The sequence below is a fragment of the Callorhinus ursinus genome, unplaced genomic scaffold (genome assembly GCF_003265705.2).
Source record: "Callorhinus ursinus isolate GAN/ISIS: 27379988/994484 unplaced genomic scaffold, GSC_fseal_2.0 scaffold22, whole genome shotgun sequence".
Taxonomy (NCBI): Eukaryota; Metazoa; Chordata; class Mammalia; order Carnivora; family Otariidae; genus Callorhinus; species Callorhinus ursinus.
The window spans coordinates 10,093,995-10,114,296 of NW_027397084.1; the positions used below are offsets into that span (position 1 = coordinate 10,093,995).

The 20,302-nt window shown below is 35.9% G+C and overlaps 1 protein-coding gene across 6 annotated transcripts in view; it reads right to left on the reverse strand.

The window, feature by feature from the left end:
* The window catches only part of PKHD1 (PKHD1 ciliary IPT domain containing fibrocystin/polyductin), a 484,077-nt gene that overhangs the window by 155,045 nt on the left and 308,730 nt on the right, over positions 1–20,302 (reverse strand). For all 6 annotated transcript variants that reach the window (XM_025890503.2, XM_073905082.1, XM_073905080.1 and 3 more), the window contains 2 exons: positions 4,644–4,757; positions 2,078–2,165 (listed from right to left, as the gene is read on the reverse strand). In XM_025890503.2, the coding sequence (XP_025746288.1) occupies positions 2,078–2,165; positions 4,644–4,757 (202 nt within the window). The remainder of the gene's footprint in view (positions 1–2,077; positions 2,166–4,643; positions 4,758–20,302) is intronic.

Consider the following 20,302-nt stretch of genomic DNA (forward strand, 5'->3'; position numbering starts at 1 on the left):
TCTTTAATTTTTTTTAAGAAAAGTATCTTTTTTATTTTTTTATTTTTATTCTTTTTTATTATGTCCAATTAGCCAACATGCAGTACATCATCAGTTTTTGATGTAGTGCTCAACGATTCATTAGTTGGGCATTTTCTTTTTATAACTGGAAGATTTATTCTTACTTTCTTACTTCTGTTGTTTCTTTATACCTTTTTTTGTTGCTTTAATTCTCTTACTATTTAATTTTCTTCTTTTTTTGTATTTTACTACTTATTTTATGGTTTCTTTCATTCTCTTTTCTCTTTGGTGATTTGGAAGGGATATACCCTATTTTAAATTCTGCTAGAACAGACTGACTCATATTTACTTCATATGGCATTCATGTCCCATTGTCAGTTTCCTTATGGCCACAGTCTCAGGTTGTAAACCCGGAGTTTTATCTGAGAATTATGACCTGTGATGGTTAGTTTATGTGTCAACTTAGCTAGGCTGTAGTGCCCAGTTATCCTATCAAATGCTAATGTAGGTGTTTCTTCAAAGGCGTTCTGTAAATGCCATTAACATCTACAATGAATTGACCTTAAGTAAAGATTACCCTCAATAATGTGGGTGGGCTTCAGCAATCAGTTGGAAGACCTTAAAAGCAAAATCAAAGTTTCCCTGAAGAAAAAGAAATTCTGCCTCAAGACAAAGTTCAAGACTTTGCAGACTCCCAACCTGCCCTACAAATTTTGAACTTACCAGCCCTCCTAAGAATATAAGCCAATTCCTTGAAATACGTCTCTTTATATATACTATTATATATACTACATATTATACATATACATACACACAAAATCTATGGATTATATATATTTATATAAACAGAACCCTGACTAATACATTAACTTTTCACATTTTATGTAGTTTCTTTTACAAGAATAATTAGACTTTGTCTTATTTTAACAGCCATATTTACAGTATTATATTTAACTTACTCCAGTGCTTACCTTTAAAATAGACACTTTATTTACCTTTACAGTATTCCTGAATTTCATTCATGAATTTTAAATCTGTTTAAGCTCTTTATCAGAACACTTTTTTGCTTTTTTTTTCAGTTCTTACTGAACTTTTTTGCTTTTTTGCTTTCACATGTAAACAGCAATTTTAGCAGGGTGTCCAATTCTTTGATTGAAATCCCTAAACATGTGTATATTTTTCACCACTAAACATGTATATATTTTTCCCCAAACTGTATATATTTTACACCACTATCTACCTATACTTAATGGTGTAGAGAATTTTAAGGTTAAGAAGCTTTATGTTCCCTTCTGTTTTTCTTTTATTTTGTTCACCACTTTTTCTTGTACTGTGAGGGTATGTAGCAATCATAATTCTCGCCATTGGTCTCTTCAAATTCAGTGCAAGTACTCTCAGGTTTGCTATGTGTATTTTAGGTGGAGTTTTCATTATTCTTTCTGTTGTAATTACTCTGGGCTCTTATTAAAAACAAACAATTACCTATATGTACTTTGCATTCTCTGTTCTCTATCTCTAATACTTTCTCTTTTATGGATTTTTATCTCCTGACCTTGTCTTCTGCATTCAGGTAGATTCCATCAGTTTGCTCTTCATGGTGCCTGTTCACTTTGAGGCAGTGGCAATTTCATTCTTCACCACCTCCAGTGCATTACTAACTTCTGTTATTGCATTTTAAATTCCAGAAGACTCTTCATATGCTTCATCTCACTCCTATTTTATTTCTGTCTCTTCGCCAGCTATCATCTCAACTCAGACAATCACGATGTCACTTTACATTTTATCTATTATGTCACAGAATCCATATTTTTAGAGATTTATTGATAGCCGTAAACATGTATTATCTAACCTTTACTCCCTAAATAAATGATAGATTCCTCTGCCTTTGGTTTGTTTTCTTCTTCTACTATTATGTTGCAGAGTTTTTTTTAAAATTCCTTCTAGTCCCTTATTTTACCATTTATTCATCCTTGAGTTTTGAGTCTTAATCTAAAATTTAATTTCATATTGTAACAAAACCTGAATCATCAGCAAACCAAACAAGCAAATATATCCCTAACTTACTCTCATGTCTTACCTCTCATTGCCCGAGGCGATGTCAGCTGCAAGACGGGTCCAGGATTTCTTAGGACAAGCACCATGAAGCTGGACTTTCCCATATACCCCTGAAAGGAAAAGGAGCATCAGTTGGATAAGAAATTTTCAGAGGAATTAGGGCCACCTAAGTAAAACTCACTAGAGAACTTATTGTGCAAGATATGTGATATGGAAACTATATATGAAGATGTCTACCTTATCAAAGAATATTTAAGTTCTCTATTTTCAGCAGGTTGAATATATATCACGTGGCTACAGAATGTACTCTCGTTCTCTTAAAAGCTATAGAGAAATTAATGCTACACCACATCTAGTAATCTAAAAGTTGGGAAATAGACCGTTCCAATGACTAACTAGTTAAATTCTACCATTAAGTGACTCCAAACCATTTGTAATTCTGTTGGAAGTTAACTGGTTTTGATATTTTATGTTATAGGCTTCACTTTCCAAAAGGCAAGGGTAATTTTATTCCCCGAGGAAAGAGATTTGGTGCTATTAGCTTTGTTTTCAGTGGTTGGACCTCATATTTTTTTGTATTACAGATATCAAAGGATAGATCTCTAGCTCCTTTGTTTCAAAATATAATTTATTTCAGACTCATAAATTAAAGTCGTACCAGGGACATGCTTGATGCAGTCCAGTTTTATTCCTTCAGGTCTTTCCTCTTACATGTTTTATTGCCACTTAAAATCACATGAAGCACAATTCTTCATATTCCAGTGGTCTCAAAATGTTTTAAGCATGAACCCAAGCAGTAACAAAATTATGACTGTGCACCCCTAATGCATGTGTATCTATTTATTTTTAGAAAAACATACATATATATGAATATATGCACATATGTTTGAATAGAGTTCTAATATTTTCTTCCTGAACCCAGATGTATTGTCTGCATACTCCTGGATTACCGCACACCATGTTTTGCAAATCACTAATCTTGAAATCTAAAGATTTCACAATTTTTAGCAGAAAACATATGAATAGAAGAACCAAACACCACCCATAAGGTACAAATACTATGCCTTGGGTTTTAATCCAATGTGAACAAAAAATAAGTCTCAATCAATTAGAACCTAACCAACTGTTTATGTCACTACCTATTTTTTTTTCCATACTCTAATTCAGAAAAAAGTCATAAAACTTAAATCAGGATTAATGGAAATGTAAGAAACATTCTCACTTTCAGGACATGTCCTGGAATAATCAATCTTTCATAACAATAGTCATACATATATGACTATATACATATGTATATATTTCATATGATATCATCATCATCATCATCTTTAAAAAATTCCATCTTCTTTACTATTGGCTAAGTAACCTAGGAAGGGGAGGTATGTGAAGTAATTTAGAGAAATTTCCAACAACACAGATTTTAGCATAAACTAGTTAGTTTCCTTAAATTTGAGTTATGCAGAAAATTCGAGTGACCAGACAAGCAGATTTCTTGATCATTTTCAATCATCAAAGATCTATTGTAAAATTACACCATTTAGTTATTTCCAGATTGTAATACTTAAAGAAATTAAGATCTGTCATTTACTTATAATGTCACAAAATTTTAAGCATGCAGTGAAATAAATATATCATTCTTTATTCAATTTAATACCAGAGAAAATTTTTAAAACACTAGCTTCGCTGTATGGTTGGAGTCGAGGATTAAGACAGGCATCCTTGCATACTCCCAAAACAAAGTTTAATCCAACAGGGTGCTGCAAAAAACGGAGTGGACACCACAGGCAAAAATAAATTGAATGTTCCTATTATCCATTTAGTTTGTCAACCTGAAAAAAGTAAACATATTCTTGAACCTCATATTCTTAAAAAGATAAAAGCATGGATGAAAAATCCTTTGGAAACAATAAAGCCCTGTCAAAGTACAGTACTATCTGGCAATGGCTAAACATGAAGAAACTAGGTATCAAACTTCACACCATCCTAACATGATTACTTCCATTTTACTGGGTTGCTGAGATCTTAGAAAATTAGTAATGCCATTGAAAGAAAGTGAGAAAATGCTAGAATAAACAGCCTCTTATACCTATCCCTTAAAATGGAGTTAGTGTGGCTCTCACATCCTGGTTGGTGCAAGGCTGGTCCCAGCTTCTGTGCTCCTACACAGGTCAATTTTAAAAGAGGATTTGGTGCTGTGACAGCATCAAGTGAAGAAACTGTCAACAGTAAATGTTTCTTAGTAATCTATAGATCTATCAATTAAAAAATATCTCAACAACCAAATAGTATTTACAGTTGATAACAGACTCCTTAGTCCAGGCTTCGGTGTCTGACCAATCTGGATATAAATCTAAGCTCTGACACTAGAAAGCTGTGTGGCCTTCTGCATATCGTTCATCATCTCGAAGTCTTATTTTTGACAACTGTGAAATGGACACTGTTACAGGAGACCTGGTAAGTGAAATAATAAATATAAATTATCTAGAAGAGTGCCTGGAATTTAGTAGATGTTCTATGGATGGTACTTCTATATCAGAAACACACATATTTCATTTCATTTTTAATAAAAAACTGTATTATACTCTTACCAATTGTTCCTGGATCAATACGAATTCCATTGAAACGGTCACAGAAAACTCCCTCTGAGGCTCTAAGGAGAATCAGAAGCTTTTGTTCTTTTTCTAAGGGATTTTCCAAAGTACCTGTTTACAAAGAAAAGTATATTGTTTAAGTAAATTTGAAATTAAAAGAGAGAGGAGGGAATCGTGATGTAATTTAGAGAATGCAAAGTAGATGCTATCAGGTAGGCTATATGGACAAGAGCCAATGGTCACATAGATAAAATAAGAAACAGGAAAAAAACGGGATGTAGTAAACTTCTCAGAAGTAGACCGGATTACTGCTCAGCAAATATTCACCGTTCTTTCTCCATTAGGAGGGTATACGTTCCTGATTACTAAAATTTAGCCTGGTCATGTGACTTGTTTTGGCCAATGAAATTTGGGTAGAAGTGATAGTAATACCAGTTCTGAGTTGATGCTTTCAAATACTTTGCCAGTTTTCACCAGATCATCGGCAATTATGTTCTGTGTTATGAAAGGAGAATTCTTTAAATAACACCTAGTGCCTGAATGAAGAGACATACACAGCACACCTGAATAGTACACGGAACTGACGCTAGCATAAATATTTGTGGTTGTAAACCACTGAGCTTTGGGGGGGGTATTTGTTACACACTATTACAGCAAAACCTGACTGATACACTGTCTGTGCCTGGATCTCCAAATTGCTTTACGTGCATTTTTGCATTTAATCTTCACAGCAAACCTGAGAAGTAAGCATGATTCTTATCTCAGTTTTAAATATCCATATATAACAAAGCTTAGAGGTTAAGGGACTCGTCCAAAATTCTCCAACTATTATGTAAGCGTCTGAATTTGAACAATGGTGAATTTGAATAATTTATGGCAAGCGATTTATTAAACAAGTACTAGGTTCTTTTCTAAGCCTAAATTATTTTAGCAGCATAAGGAGATAATCCGTTCAGGCTACGAAGGTCAGCATCGCTTTTGACTTCTGACTTCATTCCACTGATGCAAACAGAGGAGTTTGGTCACTTTTACAGGATGCAAACTGTCTGGGGAATTCTGCTGGAAGAGTGTTCGTATCGACCTAACAAAGGGGTTATTTTCTGCAGAACATACATCTTAAGACACAGAAAGTATTACAAAGATTTCGTTTTTCAAGAAGCAACTAGTGTGAAGATAGTCCCCAAACTCTACACTGGATCAAACCGGTTGACAAAGAACATTTGTTAGCAAATGAGACTTTCCAGTTTAGAAATTCCTGAAAACATAACTAAAACTGAGGTTGCCAAATACAGTATGAAGTCACTGGTAAACTCAAAATTGCCTGGCTGTCATTTTGGTTAAGTGGTCTTTCAGGGGGTATAAAATCATTCTCCTCAGCCAGCATTCCATATATATACCTGGTCAGCCAAAAGGTTCCCATGTGAGTTGTGAGTTTACAGCTTGTTACATCTTTATAGTCTAGCTTTGGCAGCCATTAGTCCATGAGGCCCTGTTGGAAGTAAGCCTCCCAGAGGTAAGGAAATCTGCCTGGAGCCATACAGCAGGCCAGTGGGCGAGGATCAACCCCACAGCCTGTGTATTCCCAATGAATTGCTCAAGTCTGCTGCTACTCCACAGAGGCAGTGCCAATCCTCAGCTGAGTGACTAATGCAGCCTCTCGGCCCAAACAAAGATGTGCTAGAGCAGAAAGAAGAAAAGCAGGGGAGGAGGAGAAAGTTAAGAAAAAGTGTGTGTGGTGTAGCTCTTATCTGGCAGCTTTAAGTCTGTCCAGTAAGCCGTTTTCCAACTGTGATTTCATTTATTTCACGGAGGGTAGTTTAGATTGTTGGGGGGGGGGGGGGGGAATGGCCTAGCACTAAACAGATACCAGAGAGAAAAAAGTAGAACAGTTTTTGCCCTAGAGAAACGTATGCAGAGTCCCACAAAGAGAGTTCAGCGTTCCTCTAAAATCAGAGATTAAATCAATTATGCAACCCCAAACTGCAGCACATGTGAGCTTTCGCAGAAAGTCTGGGCAAAATTAGTCTCTGCCGTGATAATTTGGTATCTGAAATTGACCAGAGTTTGATTTTTTTTTTTTTTTTGTGATGTGGGGGAAGGGGACCATAGAGGATAGGGACTGGGTAGAAAGAAGACAAGAATGACCTAAGAGGAAAAAAAAATATGCTATTTTCACATTAAAATGCAGTACCTCTTGAATTTGTAAAAGCTGGTGAATGGGAAGCCCTGAAGGCCAGGCTCCTCTTTTATTCTCAAATCTAGCAATCAAAGAGAGGTGAGGGCTCCCACCAGCTTGGGCTTTGTCTCTAAATGACAGTGGCCACCTCTGAGAGAAAGCTCTCACGATAATGCAGTTCCTCTCTGGGTTTCCTTTTCCCAGCTTCTTCAACCTGCTCTAAACTGTAGCAAAAGGCGTTTTTCAACCTGGATGAAATTAGATACCCGTGCTGGGGGGAGATCATTATTGCTGTGCTGCAGACATGATGGCTGTTTTTGCATTCATGAACTCATTTCCTTCAGTTCTTCCAACCCTCTGATGGATTACTGTTGAGTTCTCAAGAAGGAACTGAGACAAAGAGAGGTTAGGTAACTTGCCAGAAATTACACAGCTAACAAGTGGTGAGCCTCGGCTTAGACTTAATAGGCACCATCCTAGGACATGTGGACATAGGGGAACAGGAAAGAAGTAAAGAGAGGTTGCCATTACTTAGTGTGATGGTGGGCAACAGAGGGGAAACAGAATATGTTCCAGATGCTAAAATCACCTGGGGAGATGGAAGAAATAAGTTCTGGTATACAAAAGATAGCTGTTATAATGATTTGAGGAATATGGTACAAATGGATTCCATGAACTTCAAAGGTAAGAGACAGCGAAAAGAAACTTACATTATTTTATTAACTAAAGCTCTTTGATGGAATCAAGTATAAACCTAGTTTACACTTAAGCCCACTCTCTCTACATGACTCCCCACACCTTGTACCTAAGCCAACACACACTGACTGACTTACCAGTCCCCTCCATGCTCTCCCCTCTGCACAAGAGCGTCCCCGGGCTTTAATATCCCCACTGTTGTCCTGTCTAATTCCTAATCATCCTCAAAGCTTGGCTCCACTGTAATTTATTTCTAACAGCCTTCTATGATTTTGAATTAGGTGCCCTCTTTTGTGCATAAAAATGTCCACCCCCGGGGCGCCTGGGTGGCTCAGTCGTTAAGCATCTGCCTTCGGCTCAGGTCGTGATCCCAGGGTCTTGGGTTGGAGCCCTGCTTTGGGCTCCCTGCTCAGCAGGGAGTCTGCTTCTCCCTCTCCCACTCCCCCTGCTTGTGTTCCCTCTCTCACTGTGTCTCTATCTGTCAGATAAATAAATAAAATCTTAAAAAAAAAAAAAAGTCCATACCCCTTGCTACAGTAATTCTCCCCCAAGGAGCTTGTCCTGAAGAAATAGTATGGAATAGGGACAAAGATGAATGCCCTGAGGTCTTCACTACAGTTTTATCTATTTATAGTTTCAAGCAATTGAAAATACTTTGAAATAACAAATGATTGGAAACCACTTTGTCCATTTAGATCCCTTCCTCCACCCCCCCCCCGCAGTTTCCTTGACATGCTCAAAAGCTGAGTCACCTAAGCCCAAAGGCAGGTCTGATGCCACCTCTTTGGGGATCTTTCCTTGTCAGTTAAGACTGAGTTAAGTGACCCCCTATGGGCTGTCACAGCATACCATGGCTTATCTCAGTACTTCTAAACTGTGCCCAAAGTATCTTCTCCCTGATGGCCTCCTTCTCTTTACAGAGAGTTAATCGAGAGACAAGACTGTACTGCCAAGAGAGTTCATTTATATTTTATCACAGAATCGGTGAACCAGTTATTTTTACCAATCTTCTTGCTTGCAGAAAACAATTAGAAATAAAGAGGAATACTCTAGAGTAAAAAAGACCCATTTCACCAATATTAGAATAATCTTAAGCATCTATGTGCCTAGCATCATAGCTGCAAAATAAAATAAAGCAAAAATTGACAGAATTACAAAGAAAATAGATGTATTTATAACAACAGTGGAAAATCAAACATAACTCACAGAATAAACAACAAGCAGTGAGCATACAGCGGTTTTGAATAATATGATTGCCAAATCTAACAATAGAGATGAAAAACTGAACTCATGAAGAACATGTATCATTTTCAGACATGCACAAGAGAGTCACACATATTGATCCTATGGTGACTGTAAAGTAAGTTTAACAAATTTAAAAGGATTGGAATCATATAGCACGTGCTTGCTGACCACAGTTCAATCAAAATATACAATTCATATTGAGAAAGGTTTATAAAATGGTCTATATTGAAATAAAGATTTTCCAATTATCTAGAGATACCATTAAGAGAGTGAAGAAACAAGCCAGAGAGTGGGCAAAGACATTTGCAATAATATAACCAACAAAAGGTATGTTCTACAATATATAAATGACTCCAATAAATCAATATAAAACAGATAATACATCATTTAAAAAAGGGCAAGAGAACATCTACTTCACAAAACAAGATATCAAATAGACAATAAAAAAATTTTAAAGTGCTCAATCATGTTAGAAATGAGAGAAATGCAAATTAAACAATAATGAGATTTCACTACATACCTGCTAGAATGGACTTCTGTTTAATTTAGCTGGGTACTTTTTTATTTCATAAACTTTTCTGTATATGCATATCATATTTCATAACCAGTAAAACTTTATTAATGTTTCAAGGACACTCATCAATAAGTATTTGTTGATCAAGAGAATGGAAACTGACCAAAATTCTATTTGTTTCACTGCTTCTCCATGCCATTAATATTTTTCAGCTTTATTGAGATATAATTGATATGCAAAAAAACCACATATATTTAATGTATACTGATTTAAGTTTTGACATATCTTCTTTTCAGTAAATCCAAAGCAACAAATTGTGTTTCTAAATAATTTGTATTTCTGTCCACATAAACCTTGAAATTCCATGAAATATCATGATTGCACATGAAAGAAATTACCCCCCCAAAATCAATTTTGCACATTTTCTTTTGTCCTCTGAAATAGGTTATATGGTGATGACTTTAGAAGTTGAGCTTCTAACTGGAGCATATCTATTTTTCTCATGTCCTGCTATAGCTATTTTCTTCAGAGCAGAGCCTCTAGAACATTCTTTTTTTTTTTTTTTTAAGGATTTTATTTTTTTGACAGAGAGACAGCAAAAGAGGGAACACAAGCAGGGGGAGTGGGGGAGGGAGAAGCAGGTTTCCCAGGGAGTCCGATGTGGGGCTCGATCCCGGGACCCGGGGATCATGACCCGAGCCGAAGGCAGACACTTAACGACTGAGCCACCCAGGCGCCCCGCCTCTAGAACATTCTTACTATCAGACCCAAATTGACAAATGGTGCTAAACCAATTAAATTGTGAAGCAGATTTTATTATGAATTAGCTTTTAATTCCTAGTGTCCATTTGAACCACCTATTCCTAAAACACTCCTCTCCTATAGAATCAAACCTGGATAAAAAAAAAAAAAATGCAGGAGAGAGGGACTCTCAGTCCAATGAAATAATGATTGGTCATAAGAATAACCAGTAGGCACAATCAAATGATAATCTCTAACCCCCTCAGAGTGATTTTATTAGGCTGACAAATTTTTATCATTGATGAGGTCTATCATTTTGTCCAATAATTGATAGAATATTAAGATAAAAGTTAATACATAATTTACTCATTCACATACTGGCAAAATGTATAAAAATCCTTAAACCTTTATAAACAAGGGTGAGCTTATTCACTTCTGTAAACCTTGGTTTCTGCAACTAGAAAATAGGCACGATAATAGCATATGTTTATTGAGAGTTTAAGGATGTACTGCATGTTAGTGATACATTGGTCCAGTGTCTACATATAATATAGAATGTTTGAAGTGCTTTTAAAAATGTTGGCTCTTAGTAGTAATAATAGTAAAAAGTAGTAGTAGTAACAATGGAGAAATGACACATTTTAAAATTAACCTTTAAATTGAGAAATTGAGAAAAAGAAGGCAAGCCCTTCCCAACTAGTAATGTTCTGTTTCTACAGTGCTAGAAACTAGACATTTCAATGGTAAAAATATTAGGTGATTACTTATTTGAATGTCCGGCCCAAGGAACTGCAGAAAATACAATTAAATTTATCTTAAACTCAAACGCTCTGGTAAGAGGTTGCTAAACAAGGAAACAAATTACTCATTCATTCATTTAATCACCTGTTTACTTAATTTAGTTTTTCCATGCAAAAAATAATTAAATAATACTTAACAGTTATTTTATTTATTACACAATTCACTATTTAAATAATTTAAAAATAATAAATTTCTAAGGAATCTTATGTTATTGTAACAGAAGTTCAAATATCCAAAACGTAGTTTGGGGAACACCGGCTTACAAAATATTAAAATATTAAAGGAAGGATGTTACTGTTTAGTAGAGACTGATAGCCTGACAAAACAGAAGAATCATTTCTTGTGTTAGTGTTTTGCTTTAAAATACATATATATTTAAGTATAAAATGATGTGTAGCTGTCAGAGAACTAATATCCATCTGCAAATAAAGAGATATTTCGGTGCTTAATTTCATTTTGAGATACGTATTAAACATTGGCTGCCAGTTTGCTTCAAGACTCACAGAAATGGAGTTTAGTGTTTTCCTGAACCTGTAAAGAATAAAGCTTTTATGCTTTTGTCTTAGAGTTAAATAACTACAATAATTAAAAGTAACATCCCTTTTGTGTCTCTTTTTTATTTCATCAGCTAACACGTAGTTTAATTAGAGAACTGTCAGTGTAAACAGAAACTGATTTGTTGACTGATGATTCATATCAACTAATTTATAAATGATCCATTTTGCAGGTATCTAGGTATACTTATAGTCACATTAAATGTGTGATTATTTGTATTATTTTCTAATCATAGTTAAACTTGAAAGAGGAGATATATATATATATATATTTTAACTTAATATGTTATTTTTAAACATCACTACAAGATTCTCTCTGGCTACTCAATGACTCTAACTACTGGGTATTGTGGCTTTAGGCTAGAGGATATGTTTTAATCTACACTTTTCTCTGGTTTGTCTCCTTTTTATTACTTAATCATCCAATGAGCCTTACAGAACTGTCAGTTTGGAAGGCAATAAACTGTGTATGGATTTTTCTTCTTTAGGATTGAGAAAGTCCCAATCATGGAAGCAATGAAAGAAACTTCCATACACCTAGTACTTCATTTCCTGACAATCAAAGTCATGTGCTAATGATGACCTTAGGCTCCTGGCTACAAATGTGAGACAGGGCTGACAAATACCCATCACTAGCTCTGCAAAACAATATGTGACAAGTTTTAAGATAAAAACCCAGTTCTTAGCATAATTACTGAGCAACGAGGCAGCATGTCATGTGACCTGGTTGTGACAGGCCAAAGACACAATGAACTGCCTTGTCCTCAGGGAAATTGATGTGCAGGGCATGTCCTTGCTTACCTAGTGATCAAGGAGGGTTCTATTAACTTTTAAAGACACTAATTATTACTGGTAATCCCTCTCTGAAATCCACCTATAAACTATCAGAAGAGCACTGTCCATTTGCAATTTTAGAACCATGAGATTAAACTACTCTTTCCTGGATATCTGGGTGGCTCAGTTGGTTAAGCATCTGACTCTTGATTTTGGCTCAGGTCACGATCTCAGAGTCGTGAGACTGAGCCCCATGTTGGCCTCTGTGCTGGGCATGAAGCCTGCTTAAAATTCTCTCTCTGCCCCTTCCCACCCTCACACTCTTTCTCTTTAAATTAATCAATCAATCAATCTCTCTATTGAGTTGAACATTTGAATGAATAACATGTTAACATCATTGATATCTAAAATAACAAAGAACACATTTTAAGGCATACAAATGATGTCTCCTCTAAGAAGAGACACTGTGAAAAAGATGACTTAAGACAGCTACTCATGGTCAAAGAAATGCAAAATTTAAAACAATCAACAAACCAATGTTTATTAAACAGGCTTTGAGTTGGGCATTTTTATGAGTTTTCTTCTCTTAGCCTAAAAATTGAAAATACTTTGGATTTGTAGAATATCACCAACTTTTCCAATGTTTCACCACTGTTTTATTCCTTTCATACCAGGGTGGGGGGTGGGAAGCATTGCAGTCATTTACACATTAACACTATAATTCCTTCCTTACAGATGTAGACGTTTAAGTCTAGGGACAATGAAAATGTTACAAGAAAAAGGCATTGAGCTGAAAGAAAGACTTAGATCTATCCATTCATTTATGTATATACTAATCAGTCACACAGCACAGTATCAGTAGCCTACTGTGCACTAGATACTTCAGTTACAAAATGTCTGAAGAATCCTATCATCTAATACACAGAAGGCATTCATGAAAACATACCATTTCATAACAATAAAATGAATGCAATAATGAAAATATGAACTTTTGAAAGGACCAGAAAAAAAGATACTGAAACCTAGTGAATGGAGTCAGGAAGTACTCACAGTAAAGATAGTCCCTGGGCACTGGCTTCAGGTATGAATATTTAAGGTAACTAAAATAGCGTCTAATCCTGGTCCTAGTCTTTATCAGCTAGGAGACCTAGAAACAAATCAGTAATCCCTCTGGATCTCAATTTCCTTATCCAAGCAATGAGACAGATGATTCACACAATCATTGAGGTCTGTGCTATTACTATTATAAATCTATTACTAGAGAATTTTCCAGAAGTTATAGAGTAAGTTGCTTAACTAGAATTATAATATAGGTCTCCAGATTTGCCATATTTATGAGAGTCTTCAACTAATTTCTGTCTTATTAAAGTTATACTCACGAGATTATGAAAAAGTAACAATTTTCAGCACAATTTGGGCTCATTCATGTCTTAATACTTTAGCAAGTGACACTACATTGCTTAAAATCCAGCCTTCTTCCTGAAACTCATGTCTACTGCTCAGTAGTCTCCAGCTACTATGTTGCCATTCTGCTTTACAACAACATAAAGCACATTCCTGCTCTATCTTGGCACTTTTGCACTAGATCTGCCTTCTGTCTGGAAACCTATCGTCCGAATCTTTGCAAGTCTAGCTTTTTCTTGTGTCTCTGGTCTGAGGTCACAATGACTTTTCAGAAAGGCTTTTACTAACTCCCTAATCTCTGGTGCACAGATCCAACCTGGACTTTACTTCATTTCATTAAACAGGAATCTTATCTGTCTTGCTTACTGTCGAGTACTCAAGTCCCAGGAAGAATTTTTGGCACACAGCTGGCATTCAGTGAAAGAGTAAGAAAGGAAAGGAAGCAGGAAGGGGACAGAGACAGGATAAATCTATAAATAAAACTTTGGACAGTCATCATATTAGAGAAATTATTCTCTCCTTAATATTTACTAATTTGCCACATTTGCTCATCCAAAAGAAAGTTATTCATGAATGCATATAAAGGTTTCACGACATCACTTTTAATGTGGATGACTGTTCATTTTTAAACCTGAGATTTAATATGTCCAATTGTACTTAAGATTATATTAAAGTCAAAAAAAAAGTTGTTAAAGAATAGATAAATGGTATTGAACTCATTAAAAGTTACTGCCCCTCAAATAATGTGTTGAATTTTTTCTTTGTTCCACATGCAAATTAACATTTTGTATCAAAACTATATTGGACAGCCATTATAAAAAAAAAAAAAGCCAAAATAAGATGGCTGATTTCCTTTCCTACTTTCTTTGCTCTCTCTGCTATATCTTATATTAATGACCACTCTCTCTTTCTTGTAAATTCCCTCCTGTGTTTCAAGATATTATTTTCTTATCATTTCATTTTCATTCTACCTACATTTCTGTTTCTTTTCCATCCTCCTCCCTGAACTCAGCTTCCTCTACCACCCTTAAAAGGGTGGTGCTCCCCCACATTTTAGCCACTTACACACTCCATTGAAATCTAATTTTGAGGTGTATGAGTCTATGTATGCAACAAACAACTATAAGGGCTTCCTATGTGCCTGACACTATTCAAGCACTTTAATAAATAGTCACTCATTTAATTCTCATGAAACTCCATGAAGTAAGAACTATTATTATTCCCATTTTGGAGGTAAGGAAACTGAGACAGAGATAGATCCTGTAACTTACCTATAGTCACCCAACTAACAAGTGGTAAAAAGGTAATTCCATCCTGGCACTACCATCAACCCAGATCTCCCAACCTGAAATGTGGGATATATTCTAAACAACTCCTCACCTCACATCAAAATTGACACTAGGTTCTAGTGATTTTTTATACCCTCAGTATTTCTGCAATTCATTCCTTCTCTTTAATTCCAATGCCTTAGTTCATTCCTTTGCTCTCCTGAAACACTTCAATAGCTTCTCACATTTCACTGTGTCCCTTCCAATACACCATCCACACCACCAGGAGTGACCTTTTTTTAAAAAAAAAAGAATATTTTATTTATTTATTTGACAGAGAGAGACACAGCGAGAGAGGGAACACAAGCAGGGGGAGTGGGAGAGGGGGAAGCAGGCTTCCTACTGAGCAGGGAGTCCAATGTGGGGCTTGATCCCAGGACCCTGGGATCATGACCTGAGCCGAAGGCAGAAGCTTAACAACTGAGCCACCCAGGTGCCCCAGGAGTGATCTTTCTAAGACCAAACTTAATTATTTCACTTCCCTACCTAAAACTATCCAGTCACTACCCACTCACTGCCTTCATGATAAGCTGTAAACTCCTTAACATAATGTATAAGGCCAAGAAGCTTCACCAGCTACCACGAATGTATAAATCCTGCAATTCAGACAATTCCCTACAACTTCCTGAAGGTATAATATATTTCCACAAAGATGTGCCTTTTCAGATCTCTTCCTCTATCTTTAAGCTCCCTCCAGGTTGGAAGATGGGACTCTTCCAATTATGTTTTTACTCGTTTGTCTCCACTATTTTACTGACACATCTCTTGAGAACTAGGGTGGTTGACTAATATTTCTGTGCATCCAACTTCTCCCATGGTACTTGGCAAATAATAGGCAATGAGCAAACACATGATGAATAAAAGAATGGACACATAAATGAAATACTCTAAGCTTATCCCAAATGTTTTATCAGATTAATGAGACAATCACTGAATGAAGAATGAAACTGAGTTTGGCATTTGTGATGCAGCTATAACCCTCTAAGCAAAGTTTTGATCTTAAACTTCCCTTCTAATTCTATAGCATTCTATCTTTCTACTCTACTAAAATTCAGTTGATACCTTTTGCCAGCACCAGTTGACTTAAAAGCAGGACAACCAAGAATATAATTCCACAATGTTAGGACTTGGATCAGATGGCATCAGACAGCAGACATACTCTGGCAGTGTTCTCTGCCAATGTCCACATCTATTAAGTCTGTTTACTAACCAGTCATTATTTATTTCATGTCGGGATTTCTTTAGGGTGTGGTAGAATTAGACAGATGGGTTGAAAGTTTTCCTTCAGGCATAATACACATAAAATTGGGCAGATGGGTTCCAGTAATCAACCTTTAGGCCTGGAACACATGGACAAAGCAGGGAGAAAAATAATACACCACTGTCTACTAATAGGTAAAATTATAGTGGGGAATGGACAGATTTTAAAATCAGATTTGAAATGTATAAATCAAAACTGAAAAGATTCTGTGTCACTTCCCTTCAAAGGTGTATTTTTTCAGGTAACAAGTTTTTATTATAGTGATAAGTGAACTCAGAAGCCTAAAAAACAACTTATAAATAAAAGACCAATCTTAACAATAGATGTCAACCTGAAATACATTTTTCAGGCTCAGTTTTATTAAGTATTTCAATCAGTTAGCTGAATGAGGATTTTATAGACTATTAAATGAATGGGCAAATGATATTAATCTGGGAAGGAAAGATCAGAATCTAAAAGGATTTCACCACTGTGGAAAAATGGATTGAAATGATAAAATAAAGAGATAAGTAAAAAGGTATCGCACTTAGATTGCCCCTAAAACTCAGGGGGAAAACAAAATAATCCTTACACAAGCATGCAATGTAGAGATATGAACATGCAGAGGCAGCACATAAAAAAAGAATAGGAATTAGAGTTGACAATATAGTTGGCAGGACCAAGAGCATGAAGGGTTGGACAGAGAAGTTAATTTAATGTTTGGCTGTATTAATAAAAGGAGGGTATGTATTAAGGTAGCTGGAAGCTGATTGTGCTGGAGAGCTTCTGTTGACACCTCCATTTCCAAACTTTGCCTTTCTTTCCTCTGCTCAGTGCCCCAGGATGCTGTTGACCTGCATGCTCTATATCAACTTCTCCTTTCCTCTGAGCTTGGGTTTAGCCAAATGATAGAACAAGCAAGAGATAAGGGAAGAAAGAAAGTGAGAGCAAGGTATTTTTTCCCATAGGTCTTTCCCTGTACCGAGTGAGTCCCAGATACACAAAAGGTCATGGCACTGTCTGGCAATAACCTCCATAATTCCAGCAATGACTTCCTTTTCTCACTCCTTTAAAGTGAGGGGTAGTAAGGACACTCCGCTGTTACTAGCCTTATGGAATGTCCCATGCCATTTGGATTTTTGTGAATATTTCCTTCATTAACATCTCCTCAAATTGTCCAATTCAGTATGGCATCTATTTCCTTCAAGTAGCCTGACAGGTAAATTGTCATCAAATACCTATTACATGCCAAGCATGTAGAAAGCACTGTTATGTTTAATGGTTTTAACATCCCTCCGAGGAAGTTTCTCTTTTGCCATATACTTTACTGATGAATAAATGGATGTGTCCAGAGGGTGACTTGCTTAAGGTCAAACAGCAAGTAGGTAACCAAGCTGGATTTGATCCCAAACCATTTGACTTAGAGCCCATGCTCATCACTATACTCATTTTACCCTGTTCAGAGTAAGTCAGGGTCCACCCAGGAAAATTTCTTTCCCTCTGGCTTCATACTCTCAGAGGAATTGAAAAAAAGCGGTGTTTAAAGGCAATGTTAAGAGAGTGTGAGGGATCTCATAACTCTGAGATTTGTGAAGTGAGTACAAATTTGTAAAATCTCTCTGAAAAGCAATTGACAACATGTATCAAGGACCTTAAAACATGCACTTATCTGAACAGAAAAGAAATAGAAAAACAACCATAAAACAAGTAGGGAAATGGCAATGAGTACATACCTATCAACAATTACTATGAATGAGAATGAACTAACTAATGGTCCAATCAAAAGACATGGAGTGATGGAATGGTTAAAAAAGCAAGACCCATTTATATGCTACCTACAAGAGACTCATTTCAGACCTAAAAAGACACATGCAGATTGAAAGTGAAGGGATAGGGGTGCCTGGGTGGCTCAGTCATTAAGCATCTGCCTTCAGCTCAGGTCTTGATCCTAGGGTCCTGGGAACTAGCCCCACATCAGGCTCTCTGCTCAGTGGGAAGCCTGTTTCTCCCTCTCCCACTCCCTCTGCTTGTGTTCCCTCTCTCGCTGTGTCTTTCTCTGTCAAATAAATAAATAAAGTTAAAATAAAAAAAGAAGTGAAGGGATAGAAAAATATTTATTGTACAAATGGAGGTAAAAAGAAAGCCAGGGTAGCAAGCAGACAAAATAGACTTTAAAACAAAGACTGTAACAAGACACAAAGAAGGACACTACATAATCATAAAGAGAACAATCCAACAAGAAGATATAACAATTGTAAATTTTTATGCACCCAACATGGGAGCACCCAAATACATAAAGCACTTATTAACAAATATAAAAGAAGGAATCAATAGCCATGGGATAATAGTAGGGGAATTTTACACACCATTTATATCAATGGATAGATCATCCAAATAGAAAATCAACAAGGAAACAGTGGCTTTGAATGACACATTAAGCCAGTTAGATCTAACAGATATATTCAGAACATCCCATTCTAAAACAGCAGAATACACATTCTTTTCAAGTGTACATGGAACATTCTCCAGAATAGATCACACAATAGGCCACAAATCAAGTTTCAACAAGTTCAAAATGAGCAAAGTCATACAATGCATCTTTTCCAACCATAATGCTATGAAACTAGAAATCAACCACAAGAAAAAAATCTGGAAAAAGCACACACATGGAGGTTAAATAACATTCTACTACAGAATAAATGGGCCAACTGAGAAATCAAAAAGGAAATTAAAAAAAAATACATGGAGACAAATGAAAATGAAAGCATAATGGTCCAAAATATTTGTGATGCAGCGAAAGCTATTCCAGGAGGGAAGTTTATAATAATACAGGCCTACCTTAAGAAGCAAGAAAAATCTTAAATAAACAACCTAACCTTACACCTAAAGGAAGCTAAAAAGAACAAATAAAACCCCAAACTAGTAGAAGAAGGAACTAATAAAGATTAGAGCAGAAGTAAACAAAACAGAAACTAAAAAAACAATAGAACGGATCAATTAAACCAGGATCTGTTTCTCTGAAAAGATCAACAAGTTGATAAACCTTTAACCAGACTCTTCAAAACAAAACAAAAGAGAGAGAGAGAGAGAGAGAGAGAGAGATGACTCAAATAAACAAAATCAGAAATGAAAGAGGAGAAATAACAATTATCACAGAAATACAAAGTATACTAAGAGAATATTATGAAAAGTTATATGCCTACTATATGCCAACAAATTGGACGCACTAGAAGAAATGGATCAATTCCTAGAAACATATAACCTCCCAAAACTGATTGAGGAAGAAGTAGAAAATTTGAACAGACCAATTATCAGCAATGAAATTGAACCAGTTATCAAAAAAAGTCCTTACAAGCAAAAGTCCAGGAGCAGATGGCTTCACAGACAAATTCTACTAAACATTTAAAAAAGAGTTAATGCCTATTCTTCTCAAACTCTTCCAAAACAATAGAAGACAAAGGAGAGCTTCCAAATTCATTATATGAGGTCAGCATTACCCTGATACAATATCAGATAAAGGTACTACAGAAAAAGAGACTATAGGCCACTATCTCTGATGAACACTGATGTAAAAATCCTCAACAAAGTATTAGCAAACTGAACCCAACAGTACATTAAAAAAAATCATTCATCATGATCCACTGGGATTTATTCCTGGGAGGCAAGGATGGTTCAGTATTTGCAAATCAGTCAATGTGATACATCACATGAACAAGAGAAAGAATAAACATCATATGATCACTTCATTAGATGCAGAAAGAGCATTTTACAAAGTACAATATCCATTCATGATACAAACCCTCAACAAAGTAGGTTTAGAGGGAACACATCTCAACATAACAAAGGTCATAGATGAAAAAAACCACAGCTAGCATCAGACTCAATGATAAAACACTGACAACCTTTCCCCTGAGGTCAGGAACAAGACAGCGATGTCCACTCTCACCACCTTTATTCAACATAGTACTGGAAGTCCTAGCCACAGCAATCAGACAAGAAAAAGAAACAAGAGGCAGCCATATTGGTAAGGAAGAAGTAAAACTTTTACTATTTGCCGATGTCATGATACTATATATAGAAAACCCTAAAGACTCCACCAAAAAACTACTAGAACTGATAAATGAATTCAGTAAAATAGCAGGATACAAAATCAATATACAGAATTCCATTGTATTTCTATACA